Source organism: Cydia strobilella, chromosome 15 (assembly GCF_947568885.1).
Source record: "Cydia strobilella chromosome 15, ilCydStro3.1, whole genome shotgun sequence".
NCBI lineage: Eukaryota > Metazoa > Arthropoda > Insecta > Lepidoptera > Tortricidae > Cydia > Cydia strobilella.
Window position 1 is genome coordinate 13,377,735 of NC_086055.1, and position 27,382 is coordinate 13,405,116.

Consider the following 27,382-nt stretch of genomic DNA (forward strand, 5'->3'; position numbering starts at 1 on the left):
TTCTTACAAACTTTTTCTGTTAGCTTAGCTCGCTACCACCACTGAGCGTTTACTTATTTCCTGTTATTGTGATTTAACTTCTTGATTTTAGGTAGCTGAATTCAATATCCTTCTACAACCTGCAATCCAAATAACATTTTGACTTTTACAGGAGAGTAAAAAAACAATCATTTCTTTTCTCGTTTCCGTGCGGAAAGTATCAACTTTCGACACGCTGTGCTATTAGTACCTACATTGTGCAACGAGGGGGGTAAGTGAGATTTTGTAAAGGAGGAGTTTACAATATTCTTACCCCCGGAGTTACACAATGGTTTTCGTTACACTTGTGATGAAAAACTAAATTTTCAGGGAAATAATTATAAAATACGGTGACATTTCAAATATTCGTCCGCCATATTGTCATTTCTTGACAGGTTAGGCATCTAAGGCACAGACCTTCGGCATTCAGCCACGATTGAAGATTTTGTGTAAAAACGGCTATTAAATTAATCCAATTAAATATTATAAACAAAAATACTAAATTATACTTTAAACAAAGTATTTTACTTATAACTTACTTGGTTCGTACTTCGTATGAATTAGTGACATATCTAATTAAAAAAAGAAAGCTATAACTCCCGCGGGAACAATATAGGCCTTTTGTTTTCCCTTCAGTACACCTGCATGAAATAAGATTTTTTCGAGCAAGTGTGATGAAAAACAAATTTGTCGCTCTCCGGCTTCGTTGATTAGAAAAAAAGAAAGCCTCAGGTTAGATAAAATTATCATAACAAAGAAACATGTGACATGAGATATTTCTTACGTTGATGTAATTATACAGTTTTATTAATGGTCCGTTTTTTATTTATGAGTCAGATTTTAATTAAAATAGGTATGTTTGAAGAGCTCCTAATCCTGGTCGGAATGAATAAGAAACCCCAATTTGGGACAATAGTCTAGTCTACAAAACGTTCAAGGTGGTTAAAAATATAGTGTAAGCTGTTCGCATTAAAAAACCGCAAATCGATGTACAGGTTAGCCGTTTGGTACACGTATACTAGAGGTCAAAACAAAATTATCGACCCGCAGTTCCTAAAAAAAAATCCCTTGGGAGGGGAGTGCTGAAACTTTTTTTTGTATAAAAAATCTTTTTTTTTGTATAAAAAACTTTTTTTTTTAAACCTATCGTATTCTTCTCTTATCTATCATACGAAAGGGCTTTTTGAAGCGATTCTGAAAATATATCACATCACATCATTACATTTTAGCCATTTTTCTTAAATTGAAACAAAAAGAATTTTCAAAACATACCAAGTTTGGGCTCCTCCAGATACGATATGGCTGATTTTTTTTTGTACAATATACCAAAAATGATACGTGATTTCCTCATATCTAACCCAAAAAAAGGAATTTTAAAAATAATTTTATTTAGTTTTTTTTTTAATACAAAGTGACACAGTTAGGTTTAAAGATCTTTATTTTCTCATAAGAATACATAATATTCACTTACACGAGAATTAATTGTTTTTTCACGCAAAATACATTTTATCGGTGAGCGCACACTTATGTTTTTTTCCATACAAAAAAAAAAATGTTGTAGCACACCCTTCCTAAGGGATTTTTTTAGGAACTGCGGGTCAAAAATTTTGTTTTGACCTCAGTATGCGTGTGCCAAACGGCTAACTTGTACATCCATTTGCGGTTTTTCTTTGAAATTGGGCTTGTACGGCTGCCACTAATAGAGATACTAACTCCTAAAAAATACGTTTGATACCTCATTAGATTCGGAATGATGTCTAGAAAAATGTATTCGAAGCATTCCCACATAAAAAAAGTTCAAAAGCTATTAACAAAAAACGCAAACGTACCATTACGCAAAAAACAGCAAAAAAATCACTTTTGTTGTTTGGGGAGCCCCACTTAAATATTTATTTTATTCTGTTTTTAGTATTTCTTGTTATAGCGGCAACAGAAATACATCATCTGTAAAAATTGCAACTGTCTAGCTATCACGGTTCATGAGATACAGCCTGGTGACAGACTGACAGATAGATTGACAGACAGACAGATATTATTTTAAAGGTATTAAATATTCTTATAAAAATTAGAAAAAAATATGGTGCATTTAAAACATATCATGGAATATACTACGGTTATAAGTTGATAGTATGTAAAGTTATTTTTTCAATAAGTTAGGCAATTATTAAGTAACCACATTTTTCTCGAACTTTCGTCTTTGTTGTAAATAAAAAAAAAGAAAATAATTGGCGTAAAAAGTATTTCGCCTCGTGGAGCCCGTTTCATATACATACTTAATAAGATCACGTCATAAACGATTTAATAAAAGTAATACTTTATTTAAAATAAATTTTAGAATAATAGTGAAAATTGTAAAATATAAAACAATATTTTAACCAAAGTATTACTAATTCTTTTTACAATCAAATGTATGAATACGTACTTAGAACTGATACTTTTCTAAATAACGAATAAATGGACTAAATTGTGTAATTAATTTTTAGTGCAAATCACCACAATTTGCTTCTAAAGAGCAAATCAGTGACCAAAAATTATATATGATTTTAATGTTTCGTTCATATATTCAGATTTGTGTATGAAAATGTGAAACTATTATTTCTAAAATAAATTATTCGTCCCTAATTTACACAATAATTATACCAAATTTGATCTCATAGCAACAGATATGTAGAAATAGAAGCAAACTGGACCGCAGAAGCCGACTTTTCCCCTCCCTTTTTCGCGGGTTACCAGGACTTAATCTCGTAGCTAGTGCGTCAGCTCAGCTTTGTATGAACCAAGGAATAATAAATAGTGTTAAACGATATCCCCTGAGGCCAAAGTGCATACTCACTTTACTTACTTCGCCTACTAAGAGGCAAATCGCGACTTTGAAAAGGTTTATCGATCTTATCACATCACTAGATTATCGACATTTAATGTCGACTATTGCCCATCACTTTTCTGTCTGTGTACGTATTTAGAAACTTGACCCCGCCCCTAAAATTAGTGCGATAAGAACAACTGCAGCTTAGGCGAAAAATCCTGCGTAAAAATCTCAAAAATCGAGGTTTTGTACTCGACTGTTTCCTCCTCCAAAACTTAACCTTTTTTTTTGTATAAAAAACTTTTTTTTTTAAACCTATCGTATTCTTCTCTTATCTATCATACGAAAGGGCTTTTTGAAGCGATTCTGAAAATATATCACATCACATCATTACATTTTAGCCATTTTTCTTAAATTGAAACAAAAAGAATTTTCAAAACATACCAAGTTTGGGCTCCTCCAGATACGATATGGCTGATTTTTTTTTGTACAATATACCAAAAATGATACGTGATTTCCTCATATCTAACCCAAAAAAAGGAATTTTAAAAATAATTTTATTTAGTTTTTTTTTAAATACAAAGTGACACAGTTAGGTTTAAAGATCTTTATTTTCTCATAAGAATACATAATATTCACTTACACGAGAATTAATTGTTTTTTCACGCAAAATACATACAATTGTGTAATTAATTTTTAGTGCAAATCACCACAATTTGCTTCTAAAGAGCAAATCAGTGACCAAAAATTATATATGATTTTAATGTTTCGTTCATATATTCAGATTTGTGTATGAAAATGTGAAACTATTATTTCTAAAATAAATTATTCGTCCCTAATTTACACAATAATTATACCAAATTTGATCTCATAGCAACAGATATGTAGAAATAGAAGCAAACTGGACCGCAGAAGCCGACTTTTCCCCTCCCTTTTTCGCGGGTTACCAGGACTTAATCTCGTAGCTAGTGCGTCAGCTCAGCTTTGTATGAACCAAGGAATAATAAATAGTGTTAAACGATATCCCCTGAGGCCAAAGTGCATACTCACTTTACTTACTTCGCCTACTAAGAGGCAAATCGCGACTTTGAAAAGGTTTATCGATCTTATCACATCACTAGATTATCGACATTTAATGTCGACTATTGCCCATCACTTTTCTGTCTGTGTACGTATTTAGAAACTTGACCCCGCCCCTAAAATTAGTGCGATAAGAACAACTGCAGCTTAGGCGAAAAATCCTGCGTAAAAATCTCAAAAATCGAGGTTTTGTACTCGACTGTTTCCTCCTCCAAAACTTAACCAATCGTAACCAAATTTGGAAATCTAAATGATTATGAAATTGTCTGTGTCGGACTGTTTTGATTTTTTGGCTAATTGATACCAGTTTTGAATACCACGCCTCTCATTGCGGCATAGTCAGTGAGGCCATTTTTGGCCATGTGTGAAGGGTTCTAGCGCCTTAAAAAACAAAAATATCAAAAAAAGCAAAACACACCGACACAGATATTGACAATATTAATCTGTGTTGAAAAAATCATTGCTCTAGCTTCAAAAACCACGGAGGAAACAGTCGAGTACGTTTGTATGGAGAAATGACCACTCCTGTTGGCTCTTAACTACTTGAAGCCGATTGGAAAGATATGACGCAAACATTTTGAGAGCATTGCCGGTGACACCGATGCTAGAAAGCTTTTGAAGTAGTATCGGGTGACTTACCGTATCAAAGGCCTTTTTAAGATCGATAAATACGCCAAGAACAATGTTTTTAGCATCTATACTAGATTTTATTTTAGTCACTAGGTCAACAGTTGCAGATAATGTGTTAGATTTGTTGCGGAAGCCGTATTGACGTTCAAAAAGAAAACCTATACCATTCAAATACTTATCCAGGCGATTGTATAGAACCCTTTCGAAGATTTTTGAAATCACCGGAAAAACCGATATTGGACGGTAGTTCCCAGGGTCGGTCTTTGGGCCTGATTTGTGAATTAGGCTGACCTTTGCCACTTTTAATTCGTCCGGAAAAACTGCATATTTTAAGCATTTGTTGAGGCAATTTGTAAGATCCTCGAGGATGTGAACTTTCAAACATTTTATGCTTTTTGTGCTAATCTCGTCAATACCTGCACTGGTGTTGCTGTCTAACATTTAAGGTTCGGTGCGAATTCTTGTCCATTGATAATTATTTTAAGTTGTGAAGTTGTTAAGTATTAAATCAAAATAGAAAATAATGCATAAAATATATAAAATATGGAGTTAAAATAAAAAGAGACAGGAAAGGAAACATAATTGCTGTTTATATAGACTAAAAAATATTATATTTTTCGTAATAATTATATAACACGAAACAAAATCAGTTTAGGTATGGTAAACACCTACAAATTGATCAACTGCTTTTTTCCAATATCACATGAAATAGATTAATGTCTACCAAAGTTCACGTTATTGTATTTCCTTTGCCTCTTTAAAAAACTATTTGACTTGGCTAGAGTGGTAAATGCTCTAGCTTCATATTGTCTTTAAGACTTGCAAGTTTGTTGCAAAAACCAGCAACTTCCCTTCCCTGCCTCGACAATAATGTAGGTACCACTATATTTATTATCTGAGCTAACCTTAGATAGGTACAGTCAAGGGCATAAATATGGGGCATTTTCTATAAAAGGGACCTTATTGTCGATGGCGCTTACGCCGCACAGCGTCGCGCGGCATTTCATTTATATTGGAGCATCGTTTATAATGGCGTAAGCGCTATCGGCAATAAGGTCCCTTTTTATATAAAATACCACATATATACATTCCCAGTTTCAAAAATATATGTACGCTCTTACTCTTATATGCACAATATTTTGTACTTTTCTTGAATATACAATATTAATTGTAATAATTTTGTATGTATTTGTCATTTTTTAACACGAATCTCTTGTGGAAGATTTATATTTTAAAAATAAATATTATTTTATAGTTTTTAAACCAATAGTTTGGTTAAACATTATTTATCGGCAAAGAATAATACTATTTAATTGAGCACATTTTAAATGTGATTAAGCCTTTGCGTCTATATATATACAATAACATTATTGTTTTAAATAATTTAATAGTTTAAAAAAATCTTTACAATATACAACATTCTTTTGTAGTATATTTACACTTCTGTAAAGATTAGATATTTTAAATGTAGACAAATAAATATATATATGAATGGTATAGAAATGTTATTTAATCGTTATTTATCCTATAATAGGCATTGTCCTTAACTATATCTGTGTTAGATGAATAACTAGTGAAATAAATTAGTTGTTAAAGTTGTATCGAAAAGTATAGAAAATAAATTTCAAGACAAATGTTTATTTTATTTTATTCGTAGTATTATGTTTAAGACTGCGCTGGCAATTCATTTCTGTATAAATTCAGTAGGTACGTAGTTACGCACACGATAGTGAAAATGTCAGTGTCAAACTCGTGGTAAGGCTACTTGTACTTGAACAAGTTGTTTACAAGTTTATCCGAGTTAAATAGGTCAACGGCGACAATTCAAATTCGAAACCACACTGACCAAATTGACTTGTTTTTGGCCATATGAGCCATATCTGATTGCTTGATTTCAAATTAATGAAAAAAATGAATAAACTAAATTTTGATAACTGGCCTAACTGGTGCTTAACTAACCATAAAATACATTGTTTCTTTATTATTAGTGTATGCTGTATGCTGACATTATAAATTAAAAATAATACACAAAATAACAGAGACTTTCAGACCTTTCAGTTGACTTAATTAAAGTGTCACAATTTTAAAAACTGATTTCAGGATTTTCATGTTAACAGTTTGTATTGGTACATGGACCGCGAGCCTGAAGCATATATCGTTAATCATCGCCTCCCAATTGATAATTTGTCATATAATATATTGAACCGGCAGTCCCTAAAACCTATAAAACGACATCCATGACGACTTTTTGTCGAAGTATGTAGCCGCCATCTTGGATTCCAAAATGGTCATCATTTTAATAAGCATAAAGTCTCACTCGGCAGACTCCATGCATAGACAAAAACCCATTTAGAATTACCTAGTTTTAAGTGACCTTTGCCAAAACTTATTTAATAATAAGATTTAAGTTTAATAAGTCCCCATTTCCTTTTAAGCGAGTTAAAAACTTATTATAGGTATTAAACAAGTAAGGATGGCCGTGTGTGGTGTTAGCACTCTAAGCTTACTTATTTCTCTATAGCATCTATGAATTGAATGTAATCATCAGACAAAATCGATCGCGTCACTTTCAGCAAAATTCTGCAACCAGATATCTGAAATGTGTTGTCCCCACACACAATATTCATAAATAATAAACTTAAACTACCTACAAGCTCAAACGTTATTCCCCTTTTTATCACTGGACACATATGCAGTCTCATTGAGCTATTTATACCAGTCGCCACTCCGGAGTTTGTCCCAACGCATGTCAGTTGTGAATCGTGATAAACAAAATAAAATTGTGCCCTACAAAACTGTAAGTACTTTTTTTAATATTTAGGTAAGGGCTATTTGTTTATAATCGGTTTAATAAGGACTAGTATTTGTTTGTGTGTGTGGTAGTATTTGTGTGTAATTTGAAATATATCAAAGGTTTTTCATAGCGTATTTAAATTAGTGGTTTAAAAATGCACCTGTTTAAAGGGACTAGTGCTTAAGCTGGTGCTTAGAGTTTCATTTAGTTTGTACGGACGAGGTCACAAGCCAGTTTCTAAAATATATTTACAACATGGAGTATAGAGTAATTACTCCCACTCAACTCTCAGTGGATTTCGGTCTACAGTCTACAGGCACAATTCTGCCTGGAGAGAGTACTTTCTATTATTACGACGCCTCTTCTACTCCCACATGTGTTTATATGTAGTCTGGCTAATGAAAGACACCTGGAAAAACGCAACAATTTCAAAAAATCTGTTGCAGGCAGCTCTTTGATTAAGTACAAGGATGGCATAATTTTGATCGGTACTTTTTATGATTAATAGAATAGGTATATAAATTATAAAAATTATGCAATCCTTGTAATCAAAGAGATGCTTACTGCTTGCCCTTAGAGCTTGTCAAAGATGACTAGTCTTAGTAAGATGGCATATAGTTGAGAAATTAGGACGGGTTCCGCCGTAGCAGGGTGGCCAAGGGGTTCATGGCGTTAGCCCGGATTGCTAAAGACGCCGGTTCGAATCCGGCCTTCACTACTGGAGTCACTTTTTCTTTAATATATGACTTCTATTTCAGTTTATAATGTGTACGTATAGTAAAATATGATTGTGTCATTCACTTGAACTACATTTAAATACAATAAAACTAAATGTAAATGTTTTCAGGGTTAAGATGAAGATTCGCATTGAAGATGTCTGCCTTGCCCTGGCCATCGTAAATGCGGTATGAGTGCTATTTTATTGTTCTAGCAAGTACCTAGAAATTGAATGTTCATTTCAGGCGGTCTTAGCAGATAGTGACAGAATAGTTATTAAAATTATGGCCCTCTTAAATAAAAAAAAATAAAAAAATATATATATACTATATATTGAGAAATAGATGAAGGGTGTCAATGTGTTTACCACAGTTACCTACCTTAATGTAATTTTTGTAGTTTTTTGTTTAATGTTTTATGTATTATGTACTTATGAGTCACATCAGATACTCGAAATCAATGAATTTTAATTTAATTTAATTTAAAAATATTTTGTTGGTAATTTCAACTGCTGGAAACCGGAGGCCTAGCCAATTTACCTTAGTCTTTTATAAACGCCAATCTTAACATTCGTTACTAAAATGATGATATTTCCATACAACAATGACATGAGACATGATCGCGTCTGTCATGCAGAATGTTTATACTTTTTGATTGGCGTTTGTCGATATCCGATTCTTTCTTTTCTTGATGGACTTGAGGGCGGTGTTGCCCGTAGCCAATGTCACGTAAAAGGGTAGGAACAAATTAAATGCTCTTAGAGCACGACGCTGTTCGGTGGTTGTTGTAGTTGTCTCGTAAAACCGATAGCTGGATTTTACGAGAAGTACGTGGACTACCGGCCGTTGACTCCAAAATGGTGGTTAAACAAGCTTTGAGATTAATTCTCCATTCACTGCACACTACCACATTAGATTATTGTATAATAAAGCTATCGATATTACACTTTAAACAATATTAATGAGCAAAAAACAAAGGAATTAATCACGAGGCTACTATCAAGATGGCATTCGAACCGATATCCGATTGTTATCTTGGCTACGGCCTATGGGGGCGTATTCTGATTGTAATGTCAGGATTTGAATTTATCTGGATTTGCTATGTTCTTTAACCAATCCTCCTTAACAAATCCAGAGATCAGATTTATAATCAGCTATTACAACGAAAATGGGCCTCGTGGACTCGGTCTTTGGTCGTGATACTAAAGAGCAATCAAAGACTTTTAGCGTTAATTTTGATTTTAGAACAGAATACATACATTGTGCAAAATGATTAGACTATAATAGAATAGAGGATGCTTTATTCAAAAACGCTTAATTTAGACTTAACTAATAACACGACGTCTTGATTTTCAGATCACCACAGGACTGGCCCTGTTGGGGAGCACTGTCTTGATGTTCATATTTATCGCCACTGCTCTAAGCGAGACGAAGTATCTAGGTCAGTTAAACTTTTTAACACATATAATCTAAACCTTATTTAAATACTTTAATATAGGTCCTTACCTAAATAAATGTAGTCAAAATTTCCCCCGTTTAAAGACTGACTGTCTTTCTTAATTATTTTAAGCAATATACAGTACATACAGTATCGCAATAATATCCTTGTCTTACCACACCATTTTTATGGGCAGGTGAACAAATATTTGATGGCAGCAGTCAAGAAATATATCAAAGGATGTTCGTATCAGATGAGGCCGTATTCAACACGTTTTTGGGGACCTTTATTGCCATATTGGTGCTGGCTTCGCTTATCTCTTTCATCTTTGCTGTGCTCCTCTGCAACGGAATTTGCAACGTAAGTCCGGCCGGCACTTTGCTATTTATTTTTTGAACAGGCAAAATTGGGGAATAACAAAGACAAGGTTACTTACTTTATTTAAGACTTAATGCCAGAAGACATTATCTACTAGCCAATCATGGGCTAAGCCGAAATATTGAGTTAAATGTGAGGCATTTAAGGGTTGATTGGTTTATAAACTTTTTATTCAACCGAAATTAGGCACCAAAGACGAATGAAGGTAAATATTTTAGCCAACCCTTGTCTTAACGTATTCCATTGATAACGGGATCTGATCATGAGGTAACAATTCATTTAGGTATTCTAGAATGTCATATAAATTATAACCCGTTTTCCAGCGCCAGCCAGGGCAAGTAAAGGCCTACTTTATCTACGGCGTGATAACGACAGCAATGGCGGCCCACGTCACAGCCGCTGTACTGTTCGACGGTCGTGACCTGCAGACCGGCCTTCTGTCGCTACTTGGTTGTGGTGAGTAATACAGAGTAAAGGCCTACTTCATCTACCGCGTGATAACGACAGCAATGGCGGCCCACGTCACAGCCGCTGTACTGTTCGACGGTCGTGACCTGCAGACCGGCCTTCTGTCGCTACTTGGTTGTGGTGAGTAATACAGAGTAAAGGCCTACTTCATCTACCGCGTGATAACGACAGCAATGGCGGCCCACGTCACAGCCGCTGTACTGTTCGACGGTCGTGACCTGCAGACCGGCCTTCTGTCGCTACTTGGTTGTGGTGAGTAATACAGAGTGAAGGCCTACTTCATCTACCGCGTGATAACGACAGAAAAGTAAGTAAGTAAGTAGAAGCAAAACCTCCAGAAGATAAAACAGCTATTTTATGCGAGTAACAGAGTTAACTGTCATCAAAAAATTGTCTTTTATCTTTATTAACAGTTTTTTGTATAGAATTATGTTAATTATAATCTCTCTTTCAACTGTACGTATTTTCAATTAGGCCAATTCATACGTACATTTTGTTGTCTAAATTAAAATGATGTCACCCATACTTGTACAAACTTATACGAGCGAATTCACGCGCAAATGATAACAAAATAACATGTAAGTTTTAATTGGCCTCTATGTTTTTCTCTATGTATATATATATCCAAAGATAGATATAACTCCGTAATAGATGGATACAGTCTAAGGAAAAAACGTGCAGCGAAAATCAAGAAAATTTGATTCTCGTTCAGAGGGCGCTACTAGCTTTGGCCTACTGTCGTATAGATGGCGTTGACGGTTTCGTTTGTTATTTAACAATTTTAACGCATATCAGTGAAAGAACATGGGTCAAAATCATAAAAATAATTAATGCAAATAAAAAAAATCATTTATCAATATTTAAATACATTTTATCGTATTTTTATAAATATTTATTTTTAGTTTTAAAGTGTGTCGACAGATGGCAGTGAATTTACTGGGGTTACAAAATTTACTATGACAGTACCGCTCTAGTATAAGTTACTCTATGATATATCTAAATATATAGTTTTTTTTATTTGTATTCGAGAAACAACAGAAGTATGCGACAGGATAACAGGTTACATTGTTAGGCACATATATGATTGAGATGAATTTATGATACAACTTCTCAAATTCACACCGCTCACGCCGTATAGGCACTATAGGCAGATGCAATGTTTAAGATTACGTATTTCTGATTTTAACATCATGTATTTCTGTTTTCAGTTGTCCAGTGCCTGTTTCTCGTACTAGTATACAAGACTTACACGAAGTTGGGCAGAGAGGCGATGTTCAAGAATCACTCCCGTCTGATAGAGAGCTAATTTTAGACGGTTGTTATAACTGACAAGTCCGCCTTATAGCACAAAATATATCTGCTTCGTATATCGGGGCCTAGCCACGGTGACAATCGTTGATAGACGCCAATCGCAACTTACTTAAACTCTGATTTATAATTAAATTTCAATAATCTAACCTCACTTTTTCTCTTTTCCGTATGTTTTAAGAAACTAAACAAAGCTAAAAGGATACATCTATGTTTATTTTAAATGCTAGAGTATGCAAAAGGGTAATTTGAGTTTACTTCTTTACATATTTTCCATTATTACGAAAGAAGAAGGATCTGAGTGAGGTAACTTTTTTGGAATTTAATTACAAATCAGTATATATGCCGGCTACACACGTAACTATATATTGTAGCATTTCAGATTGTGCAGGTAAATCGAAGGTTCCTATTAGTGCCTCCAGTAATAGTCACGTGACTTATCGTAGCATCTGTCATCCGTACATTTTTATTTTCGTTTGGCGTTTGTCGATATGAGATTGTCATCGTGGCCAGGCCCCCAGAACCATTGCTTCTCGATACGTATATGATGACGTTCTAAGTCTGGTAGAATGCCGGTTACTCGGTCTCGTTGGGCTCTGGATTCATGTGCTAATGTTTTAAAAACACCAAATTTTTTATGTGAACTATGTCCTTACAATTTTAGTATGCCATTATATCGTTACTTGGTCATTTTACCCATATATATGGACAAAATGGTTTTTGGCATGCCTGTATATTTTTCAAAATATATATTTTAATATGGTTTCTATTCAATTAAAGGGCTGTTAGTTAATGAGCAAATGGTGAATATTTTATACCTAAAACCGCTTATAATATAATTACTTTAAATAAAGAGACATGAATCATAAACAAAACACTGTCATTTTGTAGTTTTTGTACTTCCGTACTTCCCCTACTAGCGTAAGACAAAGACAGTATTCTCTCTGTCTATGTTTGAAATGAGACAGTCCAAGGCTAAACAATATTTGTACCTTTCTACCCACTATTTATCGACCATATTCTAATAATAATACACTCACCAAGGACAAATTTCAAAGAACGCAAAAAAAAGTTTATTTTAACAAATTTTGAAATTACTTCAATCTTACCTTTAATAATAATTAAACCTTTCTTTGCGTTCCTCTAAATTTGACTCCATGAGTATACTATATCAACCTTATCACTTTCAATTGATGTGCCAATTAGATTGAACTCTCCAATAATTAGGTGCATAGTGACGTGGCGAATGGATGAACTTTCCAATAATATAATATTCGCATATAAAATTAAAAATACGAAGGAATTAATTAGAGCCTGGGTTAGAACCCACGACCTCAGGCATGAAAGTACCGCACCCTAGGTACCGTGGTACCGATACCGCTCTGAGCTTATTTATGATGAAATGTAGATGAAACACTCCATTAATTTAATCAATACCTAAGATCAAAAACAACAAGTGCTTTTTTGCATAGTCATTCTCAAGTGTTTTTTTTGCGCAGTCATTTTCAAAACATACTCGGGCAAAGATTAAATTACCAAAAACCCGTGTGAGGTCTATTGACCTCGCCGTGACCATATGCATACTTACATCAAAACCTCCTTTAAAATGCTCTGTATTCCACTATTTGAAAAAGTGGCCTTGCATAACTTGCATAAGTGTATAACGTCGCTAATACCTACCTACAACATGTCCTCAAATGGTAAAATCTCAAAAAGTACAGACTATGTTGAAAATATATATTTAAAATATGTATATTCTATAACCTGTTTCCCTTTATGTACTCTCATAAACTTTGACAGTTAGATATTAAAGTCGAAGCTTCTAGCTTATCTGTTACAAAAACAACTTTAATAGCTTTTACGTTAAAGGTGTACCGTTAACCGCAGTATAGAAAACAGCCATTATATAAATCGGTCAGTCAACCGCTGAAAAATTCGCGCGTTCGTAAACATTAGTCCAGTTTTAGAATTGATTTATACAGATATGCTTTTTATGGTTTATGTCGCAAGGACGTTAAGAACTTTGAGGTTCTCGGTAGAATATTAGCGCGGGCACGTAATGTTAAAATCCGACCGGATTTATTTAGTAATTTTTCGAAAATTTTAAATTGAAGGTAAAGGAGAAAGGAGGTAAGTGGTAGATAGGTAGGTACGCTCGCTATGTAGCTGGTCACACCAAAAATTCATCTAGAACAAGGAGCAGACTGACGATAAAATATATATTTTATTTTTACATACTCATACTTTATACTATTAATACGATGCTCTTGCGTAGGCAAACATATCTATCAAATTCTTGAACTTGAAATTGAGTTTGCGTCACTATACCCATTTAAGTGGAACACATTCATCACAGTTATAATTATACCAGATCTGAGACCGGAATAAGCGAAAGGATGCAATATAACAAGAAATACCGTAACTTAAGTAGTAGTAGATTAAGGATGACTCTCGTTAGACCGGGCCGTGACCGGGCCGGAGCTTTCGGCGCTTCTTTTTCTATGGAAAGCATCACGTGATCACCTGTCATGTCATAGAAAAGTAAGCGCCAGAATCTCTGGCCCGGTCACGGCCCGGTCTAACGTGAGTCATCCTTAAAGCATGACTCACGTTAGACCGTGTATGTGTGTATGTGTGTCATTCATTTTGTATTAAAATAACCCCATGTTATTTATATCTAAGCTTGACCTATAACTGTATTAATGTTCTTCTGCGTCGATGGTGGATATATCTATGTATGTATACGTTAGTAAAAATAGTTCAATGCATAAAAACTATGATTTATTTATTTACCCAGTATGGCTTTTGAAGACCTTTGAAGACCTTTCCGGGAAGATCTTATTATTATTATCTTATTATCTTATCTCTCTAAGCGCCACTTTTGCTTGATAAACTATAAAATATTCTGTTATTATTTATGGAACCGCTCCCGGTCTAAGTGCCATCGGATCGGCATCGTGTATCAGTTTGTTTACCAGTGCTATCTTAATTTTAAAGGTGAATATGACAGGGTGGGGCCGCTTAAGCGAGCCATTGGTAGATAAAACATAGGAATAGACTGGGCAGATACCGGTCTAGAAATTAAAACTTCAGATACATCATATGATCATACTAACATTTGAAGTTGCAGGCGTCCTTAGGGTACCTACGATAACCGCACCGACGATTTGTGTGTTTGATTGATAAGCCGGTCTAATTAAAATTTGTTACATTACTTAGTACGAATATGACTTTCTACTTTCTATCGCCAAAAAGTGCCTAGAATTCTAATTGTGAAGTAAGACTATATATAGGTGCATTAAGATAAAAACCGCATGTCGAGTTTAAATGAGTTCTTAAATATTGCTTAGTTCTCATTTCGATAAAATTGAGGGAAAAGGATGCAGCTCCAAAATTATTTCGATACAATTTAAACTTTCTGTCAAAGACGTGATAACTCCTTATTTTTGAGTATGAATAAGTAGGCTTTGCGCTAAACTGCGTCCATTTGTCCCAGGAAACAAACACCTATTATAACTCCGTATAAGATGAATAAAGTCTAAGGAAAAAACGTGCCTCGGAAATCAATAAAATTTGATTTTCGCACAGATGGCGCTACCACCAATACCTAAACCATCCTAAACCAATGACTTCAATGAGGATATAATAAGATAGAGCGGTACTGTCATAGTAAATTTTGTAACCACTGTAAATTCATTGCCTAAACCAATACCTCTGGCCTATTCTCAGTGGCGTAGCTAAGCGTGGGCGAAGTGGGCCGTCGCCCACGCCCTCGCGGCCCAAGGGGGCCTCGCGCGAGGCCCCTTGGGGTTCAGTGAAAGAAAAGGGCCTCGCAGATGCGATTTCGCCCAAGGCTAGATTAGTTCACGCTACGCCACTGCGGCTATTCTCGTTTAGATGGCGTTGACGGTTTCGTTTGTTATTTAACAATTTTAACACATATGGGTCAAATCAATATCATAAAAATAATAAATACAAAAAAAAAATCATTTATCCATATTTATATAATTTTTTTGATATTTTTTGCTATTTTTAGTTTAATCGTGTGTCGATAGATGGCAGTAAATTTACTATGACAGTACCCCTCTATCCTATATATTCTCTTTGCAGGAAAACTCATTCACACATCATCATGGCCTTTAGCATTTAGGTAAAGGATTTATATTTTTGTTATTCGAGTCGCCAAATCCTGTTTCGATGTTGTCGGCGCGGCGCTGGGTCCGCGTGCCCGCATTTTTATATAAAACGGACCGACGCAAGGTTGATAGTGAATTTCGAAAGAAAACGGACACCTGAACGTGATAGACTGCAATATGAAGACTGTGGTACGTTGCTGGTTTTTTATGTTTAGCCATTCTGAATTTTAGAAAAGGTTAAGAATATTTGCCCTTAGTCTTGTATATTTTAACACCGAATGATCACTAAAATGACCAATATCCATCCAAGTACCCTTACATAAACATACCTAGAAAACAAAATAAATAGTGTTTCATATGTTCCTGTTTTTTGGATTGTTTTTAATAAATTTTGATTGTCTAATTTCAATTTTTTATCTAAACGAAGTATAAATATTATTCAAATCAAATGGATTAGCCACCATCATCCGTACAAGAGTGATATCGAAGAGACTAAAAGCTCTGTGTCCATATAGTAGGAGATACGTTATATATGGTCGACCTTCACCCATACGTCTGACGGATGAAACTTATATTTTATGAAAGAAAATATGTTCCTGAACATAAATAAATAGGGTTGCCTAAAAAAATATGGTCAAGGCTATTTTTAATAAATTTTTGAAAATATATTTTTTTCTTCAAATTTCACCGATTTGTCTGACGAACGGAATAAGTTCCAATGGAAACTATACAACTTCTACAACATGAATAAATTAGGTTGCCTAAGTTTTTAAAAAAAATTGCCTAAAAAAATTTTTCGTTTCAACCCTATAGTGCCGGATATTGTTGGATAGGTCTTTTAAAATGAATAGGGGTCTTCAATAATCAATTTTAGATAAAGTGAATATTTTCGGAAATAATCCCTTCGAAAGAAACAAAATGTATGTAAGGATTTTTTTTTTTCATTTCAAACCTACAGTGCCGGGTATTGTTGGATAGGTCTTTTAAAATGATAATCAATTTTAGATAAAGTGAATATTTTCGGAAATAATCCCTTCGAAAGAAACAAAATGTATGTAAGGATTTTTTTTTTCATTTCAAACCTACAGTGCCGGGTATTCTTGGATAGGTCTTTTAAAATGATAATCAATTTTAGATAAAGTGAATATTTTCTGAAATAATCCCTTCGAAAGAAACAAAATGTATGTAAGGATTTTTTGTTTCGTTTTAACCATATGATGTAGGATGGCGTTGGATAGGTCTTTTAAAATAAATAGGGGTTTTAAAAAAAAAAACATTTTTTGATAAAGTGAATATATTCGGAAATAAACGCTTTGAAAGGAACAAAATGTGTGTGACCATTTTTTTATCGTTTCAACCCTATGGTGTGGGGTGTCGTTGGATAGGTCTTTCAAAATAAATAGGGGTCTTCGAACAACATTTTTGATAAAGTGAATCATTGCGGAAATAATTATTTAGAAAGAAAAAAAAGGGTTTTTCCTTCTAACTTTTGAACCATTGATCCAAAAATTATGAAAAAAATCACAAAAATAGTGATTAATAAACACATTCGAAAATAGTTAAAATAATCGTGATCAGTTAAGCCGTTTTTGAGTTATCGCTAAAAGTCTTTCCTTCTTATTTTCTTTAAAAGCCTGGCAACCCTTATTTGTGACCGGATTTTTGCAGGCAACCCTATACCATTGTATTCGCAATAAAATTACCATTATTTTGATATATAATTCAAGCGTCAGACAGATGGGTGCAATTATCCATTTTAACTCACCTGTTTAAACACGGCAACCTCATAATAGTGACCGGAAATAGGCATAGGCAACCTAATTTACTTATTCATGTTATAGAAGTTGTATACTTTCCATTGGAACTTATTTCGTTCGTCAGACAAATCGGTGAAATTTAAAAAAAAAAATTTCAAAAATTTATTAAAAATAGCCTTGACCATATTTCATTAGGCAACCCTATTTATTTATGTTCAGGAACATATTTTCTTTCATAAAATATAAGTTTCATCCGTCAGACGTATGGGTGAAGGTCGACCATATATAACGTATCTTAGACTAATAACTTCACTAGGTACCCAGATTTCACCAATTTTATTCACAGGCGCCTTACCAAAACAAATCTTTAGAAATTTATTTGTTTATCTCAACGCTCAGTAGTTCTGTAACTCTATACTATGAGTTTATTACAATACGGTTAAAATCATTTTGAGAATCAGCTGTAATTATCCATAAGAACAGAAAAAATTACAATATCGGGTTTTGTTTCTGTATCGATTACAATATTAAGAAATATTTCCGTATCTATTAGCGCCACTTGCACCATCCCGGTTAAAGGATGACTCACGTTAGACCGGGCCGTGTCCGGGCCGGAGCTTCCGGCGCTTCGTTTTCTATGGAAAGCATCACGTGATCACCTGTCATGTCATAGAAAAGTAAGCGCCGGAAGCTCCGGCCCGGACACGGCCCGGTCTAACGTGACGTTAAACCCGAAGCTACCATGGTTACCAGTACAATTTGACACTCGGTTTAACCAGATAACCCCGGGTAAGTGAATGGTGCAAGTGGCCCTTAGTGTAATCTGTTGAAAAAAATTAAGTTGGTAATCAACTATTAAGTGATATTGAGGTTACTTTTGATACCCTCGTTTATTTTGATGGAATTTGATAGAGACCTTGATAAGGAATAAAACATCAAAACATCAAAAAAAAATCCGTTCGCAGGTGGTTTAGGAGTAATGGTTTTTGTGCCTTTACCCCAAAGAAAGAAAAAAACACCTTTACTGCAAAACCGTGTTAAATACTAATTATTCATGTTGGTATGTATGTAACATAAAATAATGATAAAATACTAAATGACAATATTTCATTAACAGTGATATTAATGTTAGGAAGCTTCAATATTTAGACCGCTTGGCCACCAGCGAATTCAATTTAATATAAACAAAAACACAGACAATAAAAAACATGTTATTTTTACTTTTACACAACAAAAACAAGGATAAAAAAGTGTGTGCGTGTAATCTTTACGCGCGATTGAAGTAAAACATTTGACGTTTATCGCTATGTTGGCACTTTGACGTGTGTCCTATTGTGCGTGTGTCACTACTTAGCGTTACTTCCGTCAGAAAAAAAACTGAGATACCCTCTAGTCGCGCCTAAAGACGTCTTACTTCAAAAACCGTATTCTTCAGTTTTACTAGACTTATATTGACCGGGATATCAGTTCGGGGGAGCTTCAGTTTTGGCTTATAATAACATGCTTATGAATTTACTTATGTGAACTGTGCAGTAACACTTTATTATTTCTTATAGATCCTAGTCCTGACCTGCGCCACGCTGGCAACTTCATCAGCCGTGCGGGACAAGCGAAGCTGGACGCATTCCTACCCTGTCTCCGTGCACACCGTGGTCCACCCCTCCAACACGGTACTCCACGCCCCCCACCACGAGCTCAATCTCGTCTGCCTGCACGCATTGTGCATGTGCACGCTGCTGGCTCTAGACGCGGGCTGGTACCGACAGTTCTGTCCGTCTGTCTGTCACCAGGCTGTATCTCATAAACCGTGATAGCTAGACAGTTAAAATTTTCACAGATGATGTATTTCTATTGCCGCTATAACAACAAATAGGTACTAAAAAGTACGGAACCCTCGGTGGGCGAGTCCTACTCACACTTGTCCAGTTTTTTTGAGGAATACGACGTTGGTAATGAATTAACGGTCCATGCATTATGTTAATTCGAATATTACACATGCACATCTTACTAAATCTCTATGCGTAGGTACGTGTAAGTAAATGAGACATTGGTCCAAATTATTTTCCCACTATTTACTAATCTCGAATCACAATCAAATCAAACTTGGCAGGCCCTGCACAAAAATTGATTTAACTAAAAATACTTGTCTGTGACTTTATTATTGCTCAAGCTTGTCCTTAATCTACTTCTAAATTTTGATTTTTAAAATCATATCGTATATATCCACCGACATTCATGGTTTGATGGTTTGCGCATGACATCTAGGTTACATTTGTGACCGGTAGGTTGCCGTCAGAGATAATGACTGTTCTGTCCCATAACCGCTAATCGTACACTATGCATAAGGCCATTATGGCTATTAGACAGTGGCGTAGCGTAAACTAATCTAGCCGTGGGCGAAATCGCATTTGCGAGGCCCTTTTCTTTCACTGTTCCCTTAGGGCGCGAGGCCGTGGGCGACGGCCGACTTCGCCCACGCCTAGCTACGCCACTGCTAATAAAAATTAAATATGTTTTTTTCTTTTAAGCTGCCCGTTTACGAGTACCCCGAATCCACGGAGATCCAGACCCAAGCCAATACCGTCTACTCCGTCTCCGTGCCCATCACACGCACAGTCCACTTGGAACAGCCGGAATATTCGCGGCAGGTCATCTACCACAACCCGCCAACCACGTATTACAACGGCTATAACACGGTGCAGACGCCAGTGTATAACGTACCGCAGTACACATCTCAGTTTTATACGCCGCAAGTGTATAGCCCGACGGTGTACAGTAACGTCGTGTCTCCTTGGCCTTATCGACGTTATGCTAGTACCTGGTGTTAATTAAATGTCCATCCATCATATCTGATGATGTCTAAGATGTATCATGTCAATCGAGCGCGACCAAATGGGGTTGGCAACTGTCAAAGGTTTGCAGAGATGGCGCCATCATAGCTTGCCCCTTTAGGCATCCAGGGCATTAAAAAAACAAAAAATTGACACAATTCTAGGGATTGACAGGGCAAGCTACGCTGGCGCCATCTGCTAAATATTTCGACCGGCCAACCCCATTACACACCTGTGGACCATTCCTAATCTTGTGAAGAATGAATGGTTACTCGATCGTACCTAAGTGTATTTATGGTTCATTTGGAATGTCAAGTGATGAGGTGTTTACTCGGAATATTTAGCAAATTCGACTTTAAGATTCTGTGTCCGCCCGCCATTTTGAAATAACCTTTACGTCACATTGTGATAAACAATTTATTTACTTATTCTTTATTGCACTAAAAAAACCTAACAGTACAAAAGGCGAATAGGAGGATAGTACAAATCGGTGACAAAGTGACATTTAAAATGAACGGAATGTTACTGGAATAATTTGCAGATAAAACGAGTTGCGATGTTAGTACTTTGCCAATGACGTTTCGTGCATTTATTTATGAGTTTATGACTAAAACGAAATTTCGTAACTTTCACACGGTTTCATGTGATGATAATTATTTAAATATGTCTCACGATCAACTAATCTTCAGGGACTTACATTTTCTTATTATATAAATGGCTCCTGCAATTGTGTCTCAGAAGTTTTTTTTATATACTTACGTCATATTATACAATATTATTTTCCTGGACAAATCGTCTAGAGTCGGACCAAGATAACTCTGCAGCGATTTTTGTAGCACAGACGTGCAAATGTTATTTAAACGACATAATTTCATAGAAGTTTGACGTTTAAAATACCACTTGCACGTCTGTTCTATAAAAATCGCTGCAGAGTTATCTTGGTCCGACTCTATCTCTAACGCTCTTGCATCATTGAGCGACAGAGATGCAGATAATTTAGGCGACCTTTTATTCTGATGTTTGCGGTAGCTCCTTCTTCACGTGTACCTACGATTCCAATAGTTGCGTGTGCCAGCCGGGCTAGCACGTGATTGGCGCGACAGTATATCGCCGCGAGATAGACTTCCCGTCCGAGTAGTCTATCTCGCGGCGAAATACCGTCGCGCCAATCTTGTGCTAGGCCTACAGCGAGTCAAGATCTCCAGCGATCTAGTGCAAAGTTTTCTCGAGACCCATAACAACTTTGTGTAATAACAGAACGCTTTTTCACTGGTTCGGTCCTAAGCGATCAACTCGTCCGCGCTTGGCAAGCGTTTGAAACAACACGCAAATTTTGTACAAACGTATTTTTATGGTGTGGCATTTAAGGTTGTGTGAACTTTTGTTTTAAAGTGTAATTGTAGTGCGTAGTTATGTACATAGTGACCTGAATACTTGTAGGTTATAATAAAAGCTCTCTAAATATGGCTGTGTTTCATTCCTAAGTTCAAATTCTGCTCCTCTATGAGTCATCAAAATTGGCTATTGTAATCCTTGTTGGTTGGCTCCATATCCACAAGTCTCATCGGTCTTATACCAAATTTAAAGACAGCCTCGCGTTATTATTTAAATTGTATTGCTTGTACGGTCTTCAAAAAGCAATGTTTTATTCAATGCATTTATTTATTATCAATGTTATTAATTGACATGACATTATATAAATAAATTATAAAATATCGAGACACGCGGCAGCGTGTCAGGCCAAGTTCAAAAGAAGAGAACTGGCGAAGCAGCGGCCGTGTGTTACACGAATCATTTAGAGCCTCTTTTGACCCCTACGTAACTCAAAATCTATTTAACATAAAAATATAAAATTTGGTTCATTTATCAAGACCCTTAAGGCTAACTAGAACCCCAAATTTCGTGAATATAGCTTAATCGGTTATTATTAAGATTTTGTTTTGTCACTAACTTATTGACTCATGTACTGACTAACTAACCTAACATCAAAAACAGATTACCTAGCAGGTTAAAATTTGGCATCCAGATGGGTAATTGAGTGGTTACCAAACTAAGATAAAGAAACAGTGTTTTTCTTGCGATTTGTAATATTTCCAAAAACAGTTTTTATTTACACACTAAGCGCCTAACGAATTTGAATAGCAAAAATAAATTAGTTTCGAAATCAACTACATATTAATACTAATAATTTCTGTACAAAAAGTAATTATATCCAATCAAGACTTCGCTGGAAAAAGGTTTGAGTTCTATATGGGTGACAAGTTCTATAGTTCGCTTGGGATGTAATTAAAGTTCAGGATTTGACTTGGCTAGTTTTTACGTAGGTACACGCTGTATTATATTTGTTTATATTACTTTTCAAAAATTTAGTTTGTTGGTAGAAAAACTAGCCAAGACAAATCCTGAACTTTCATTACATCCTAAGCGAACTAGAACTTAGATCTCAAATACTTTTTCCGGCGAAGTCAACAACGACGCATATTCATAATATTGAACTTGGCTCTCATTTTACATTTATGTTTCTGATTGGACTATTCTCAACAATCTTTTATGGGCAGCCAGTAGGCTGACTTCCAAGCTTTTTGGTAAAAAGCTTTGTACCAAATCCGAATTTATATTAGATATTAGTAACCCTTCACATGATATAGACAAAACCGATCCTCAAAAATAAACAAGTACCCGTACCATGAGTCACTGACAGTGTCAAAACTGACATATACTCTAACGTCTACGTAATTTACTTTATATACAGTACGAGCGAGATGCATAGAAAGTAAGTTACGTTCACGCCAGCGTTTTCGGTTTATGTCAGTGTAAAACTGATGATAGTAGCCGTATAGTTCGCCAGACATCAAAACCTGTAAGACAAGCGTATTGTCAAAATGTTCAATTAAGTACATATATATTTTATCTCTGACTATACTTTTCTTTCAAACCTCATTTACGGATTGATCTGATTAGACACAAACAACTTACAAAAGTTACAAACATATAATATAAGATAGATATTTTTCATCGATTTTGTAGTGCCTCTGGGCCCTCTGGTATGTTTGCGGAGGCACAAGTTGACAGCTTTGCGGCGATAATGCGCAAGAGGTGCGGTTCACTGATGCGTCGCCTGCGCGGCAGCCCCAACAGCATTCTGGGCGTGTTCATGGAGCGCGAAAATGGCCCCATGCTCAACCGTTGGCAGGGGCTTCATGCACTCGCCGTCTAGTTTTTAGTTTTAGTTTTTATGCGCTACTAACACTAGTAATAAGATTGTAATGATTGCTAACCATGTATGGACCTTTTAGTCTGCAATAAATGATTTTTATTTTTTCATTTTATTATTTAGTTCGCAACATTAGCGAATAACTCTAACTAAACGAATGTCATTAAAAGCAATGTAACTAATTTGATCAATTTTAAGCGGACATGTTAACTCGCGGGCCGAGAATATTTAATGGATAAACTGGGTGCGTAGCCAACGTGCAATCGTTAATTAAATCCTCAGTTGTGCATATTTCGTGATATTAAACACTATCAACTCATAATTTTCTCTACGCAGGGTAACCAGGCCTAAAATGTAATATAAAATCGTATTTTGATACTACGTAGTGAGGTTATTAATATGGGTAATAATTACTTCACCTAAGTGAATAAGACATTCGCAATATCACAAATATAAATTAGTTACTTGATACGCAAACCCTCTTGCAGAGGGACTTATCGCTCAAGCATGACGTTTTGTACAAACACTGTCGGTAATTAATCTCGATTCTTCGAAAGTCAGTCATCCCATGTGACGTTAATATATTCTAATTTGAATGTGTAGCATTGAATTTAAGGTGTCGACACGGTTTCGACAACTGGATCAGAAGAAGGGATGTAAGCCCTTGCGACATTCCGTTAGAGCCTAAGTTACTATAAAACTACGGCAGATTCAACACATGGCAACATTGTTTCGGACAACGTCGAGTAAAACGGTGAAAATGAAATTTTTCGTAAGTTGAATTTTTTTTTGTGAAGTTATTAGGTACATTACCGTAAAATTGGGTGAGTAGGGTTCGTGGGGAGAGTTGGGTTATAAATGGGGAGAGAAGGGATGAAAGGGGGGTGAGATGGGATTTTAAAGCTACTGGTACAAAAATAATGTATTCCGATTTAAAATGGAGCTATAGAAATACTCATTAAAAAATCGATCCAACAATCTTCCAAAATCACCTTTGTATGAAATCCCATCTCACCCCAATTACGAGAGACTACGGGGTGAGGTGGAATTTCCTGTTTATCGTCAAAGTTATGAAATGGGACTACTCAAAATAAAAAACAAACTTCCGGAACACTTATTATATACACCATTCAGTTTGCATATGTAGAAATAAAATGTTATCGAGGTTTGAATGTCAGTTTTGCACCTACTCACACCACACCACACCATTTTACGGTACTGATCATTACAAACTGATTAGGCTTGCCATTTGGAGGATAATACGCGAAATATATGTGACATATTATTTGAATCAAGGGCTAAGTTTTTATCGAAGTGAACTTTCACTTGAAGAAAACGATTCCATGAATCATCAATGTTTTTACCTTTTAAACTCTTGTTCTCACACGTATTCAGTTAATTGCTATTAAATATAAGTACCTATGCATAGGAGAGAGGTGCTCATAAATATTTAAACACGGATTTTGTCAAGTCGTTAGTATTTTGGAATGTTATTTCTTTTCATTCTCCACACATGAAAAACTACTTTTGTACCTACCTAAAGGATGACTCACGTTAGACCGGGCCGTGACCGGGCCGGCTTCCGGCGCTTCGTTTTCTATGGAAAGTATCGCGTGATCACCTGTCATGTCATAGAAAAGTAAGCGCCAGAAGCTCCGGCCTGGTCACGGCCCGGTCTAACGTGAGTCATCCTTAATACTGCCTAGTAGTTTTCCAACTAATTATCGTCATGAGAACTTTCTGAGTCTGAATACTAAGCTCTAAAATGTATACTATACAGTATACACGATAATCGAGCATCAACATCAACTTAAAAATTAGTTGACAACGGCTCTAACACTAATATCATTCGTAGCGAAAACAACATATTTCAACCTACAAATTCAAGTATATACCTATATAATCTGCTGAATGTGTGTGTAATTCCAGGTGTGCGCCCTTCTCTGCCTGGCGGCCTCGGCCTCCGCCCGCGACAAGCGTGGAATCTACGGCGAGCCCGGAGGCCTGCTGTCGCCCCTGAGCGCTCATTCTCTCCACTCAGCGCCGATCCTGAGCGCTCACTCCCTAGAGTCAGCGCCCATTCTGAGCGCTCATTCACCGCTGCTGAGCCACACACCGCTGTTGAGCGCTCACTCACTGTCTCCGTACGCTAGCGCCCATTTACACTCCGCGCCTCTGCTATCGTCATCCCTCCATTCTGCGCCTCAGCTTTCCTCTCACTCTCTCCCCTCCGCTCCTTTGTTCTCCGCTCACTCCCTACTCTCTGCCCCTCTCCACTCCGCTCATTCTTCTCCTTTCCTCTCCTCTCACTCTCTCCACTCTGCCCCTCTCCTATCCTCCCACTCTCTTCACTCCGCTCCTCTGCTCTCCCACTCTGCTCCTCAGCTCTCCCACTCCGCTCCTCTAATCTCCCATTCTGCTCCTCTGCTCTCTTCCCACTCCCTCCACTCAGCTCCTCTGCTTTCTTCCCACTCCCTCCACTCCGCCCCTCTCCTCTCCGCGCACTCCGCGCCCCAGATCCACTCCTCCCCACTCCTCCACTCTGCCCCCCTGCATACGTCCTTGCACGAACCCCTACACTCCGCCCAACTGATCGCTGCCCCGAGGTACGCCGCTGGGTGGTAAACTGCACATACCAAATAAAAAAGCTTTAATTTATCTCCTGTTTTTTTATCCCCAATTATCCTTTTCATTTTCCTTTTGAATTAAGTGCAATGAAACGTTTACTAATTTTTCTCGAAGCTCCGGCCCGGACACGGCCCGGTCTAACGTGAGTCATCCTTAAATTTTGCTCTGACGTATTTTAGTTGAATAAGCGAATTTATGTGCAATCGTTGCAAAAGTTTGCGAACCATAGCAGTAGATGGTTACCTTAACAAGATAGTGAAAAAATATTTTCTGTAACACTACAAAGTTATCTACACAGGTAAAAGCAGAAGCATACTGCAACTTGTAAGGAACAGCATGACTACGGCACAGTCGTTATGCAGTTGAAATGCAGTCTGTTTGTTGCAATCCAACAGATCAATAAAACCAAATCAAATAATTATTAAGGCCGTTCCATCGGTTTGCCACTGTCTTTGTCACATCTCGCAAGAAAGAACGGGAAAGAACATACGCGCCAAGTGTCAATTTTGATCAAATTTTGTCGGTTTTTATTTATTTTACGTAACGTTACCTTACAATATCGAAATTCTAAAGCTATGAAATTACTTTTTATGTTAAGATTGTTTTTTCTTCTTTTTTTGTTTATAGTATCACATAATAAATAACCGAGTAAAGTACGATTAAAAGTCCGAGTTAGAGGTTACTTTGGGAATTAATTGTATCGAGCGAAGTGTCATAATTCGTGTATCGGAAGCTATGTTGTTAAAGATAATGTAGTCAAGAACTACATATATTTTTTCCACGTCTACGAATATCAACGCCTCTTAGAAAAACATGATCATATAATTGAGATTTTTCGCCTTCTGGCTCAGGGAACCGCCTTAATCTCATCTCCAACTTGATAATTAAATACTTGTCACAAAAATAAGCCTAAATCAGCATAAAAATTGACCTTGTCTCATATCATTAGCCCAGTTATGAACAGGTTTTAAATGGGTTTTAGGTATTAAACCAACACACAGACTGACCAATATTTAACCTTATTACAAGGAAATAAGGTTTACGAAAAATCAGAAAAAATGTATCGCCCACCGGAATCGGATCCACTCTTGCGCAAAGCGATCGCTTCCATTTTGTCAATAACGACGTTATCAGAAAATACGATTAGCTGGTTTTCCTTGGTAACGGATCGAACCGATTG

The 27,382-nt window shown here is 36.1% G+C and overlaps 3 protein-coding genes across 3 annotated transcripts in view; all 3 read left to right on the forward strand.

Moving 5' to 3' along the window:
* The window catches only part of LOC134747569 (fasciclin-2), a 406,372-nt gene extending 383,707 nt beyond the window's left edge, over nucleotides 1-22,665 (forward strand). Inside the window, exon 17 of the transcript XR_010128344.1 lies at nucleotides 22,653-22,665. The gene's annotated coding sequence lies outside the window, so the exon portion shown is untranslated. The remainder of the gene's footprint in view (nucleotides 1-22,652) is intronic.
* LOC134747748 (uncharacterized) lies at nucleotides 7,175-12,511 on the forward strand. Its single transcript, XM_063682372.1, has 6 exons — nucleotides 7,175-7,331; nucleotides 8,176-8,233; nucleotides 9,401-9,485; nucleotides 9,679-9,842; nucleotides 10,184-10,580; nucleotides 11,537-12,511. The coding sequence occupies exons 2-5, from the start codon at nucleotides 8,183-8,185 to the stop codon at nucleotides 10,322-10,324; spliced, it is 441 nt and encodes a 146-aa protein (XP_063538442.1). The 5' UTR covers nucleotides 7,175-7,331; nucleotides 8,176-8,182; the 3' UTR covers nucleotides 10,325-10,580; nucleotides 11,537-12,511.
* Nucleotides 22,666-24,311: 1,646 nt separating the features above from the next.
* Nucleotides 24,312-26,199, forward strand: LOC134747912 (pupal cuticle protein G1A-like). Its single transcript, XM_063682589.1, has 2 exons — nucleotides 24,312-24,346; nucleotides 25,504-26,199. Exons 1-2 carry the CDS (start codon nucleotides 24,335-24,337, stop codon nucleotides 26,197-26,199), a joined length of 708 nt encoding a protein of 235 aa, XP_063538659.1. The 5' UTR covers nucleotides 24,312-24,334.
* Nucleotides 26,200-27,382: the final 1,183 nt, after the last annotated feature.

Excerpts from the sequence above, each read along its gene's own strand:
- LOC134747748 (XM_063682372.1), top strand. The coding sequence starts at position 8,183 with ATGAAGATTCGCATTGAAGATGTCTGCCTTGCCCTGGCCATCGTAAAT. Across the intron at positions 8,234-9,400 it reads CCCTGGCCATCGTAAATGCG|ATCACCACAGGACTGGCCCT; the intron begins GTATGAGTGCTA and ends CTTGATTTTCAG. Across the intron at positions 9,843-10,183 it reads TCTGCAACGGAATTTGCAAC|CGCCAGCCAGGGCAAGTAAA; the intron begins GTAAGTCCGGCC and ends CCCGTTTTCCAG.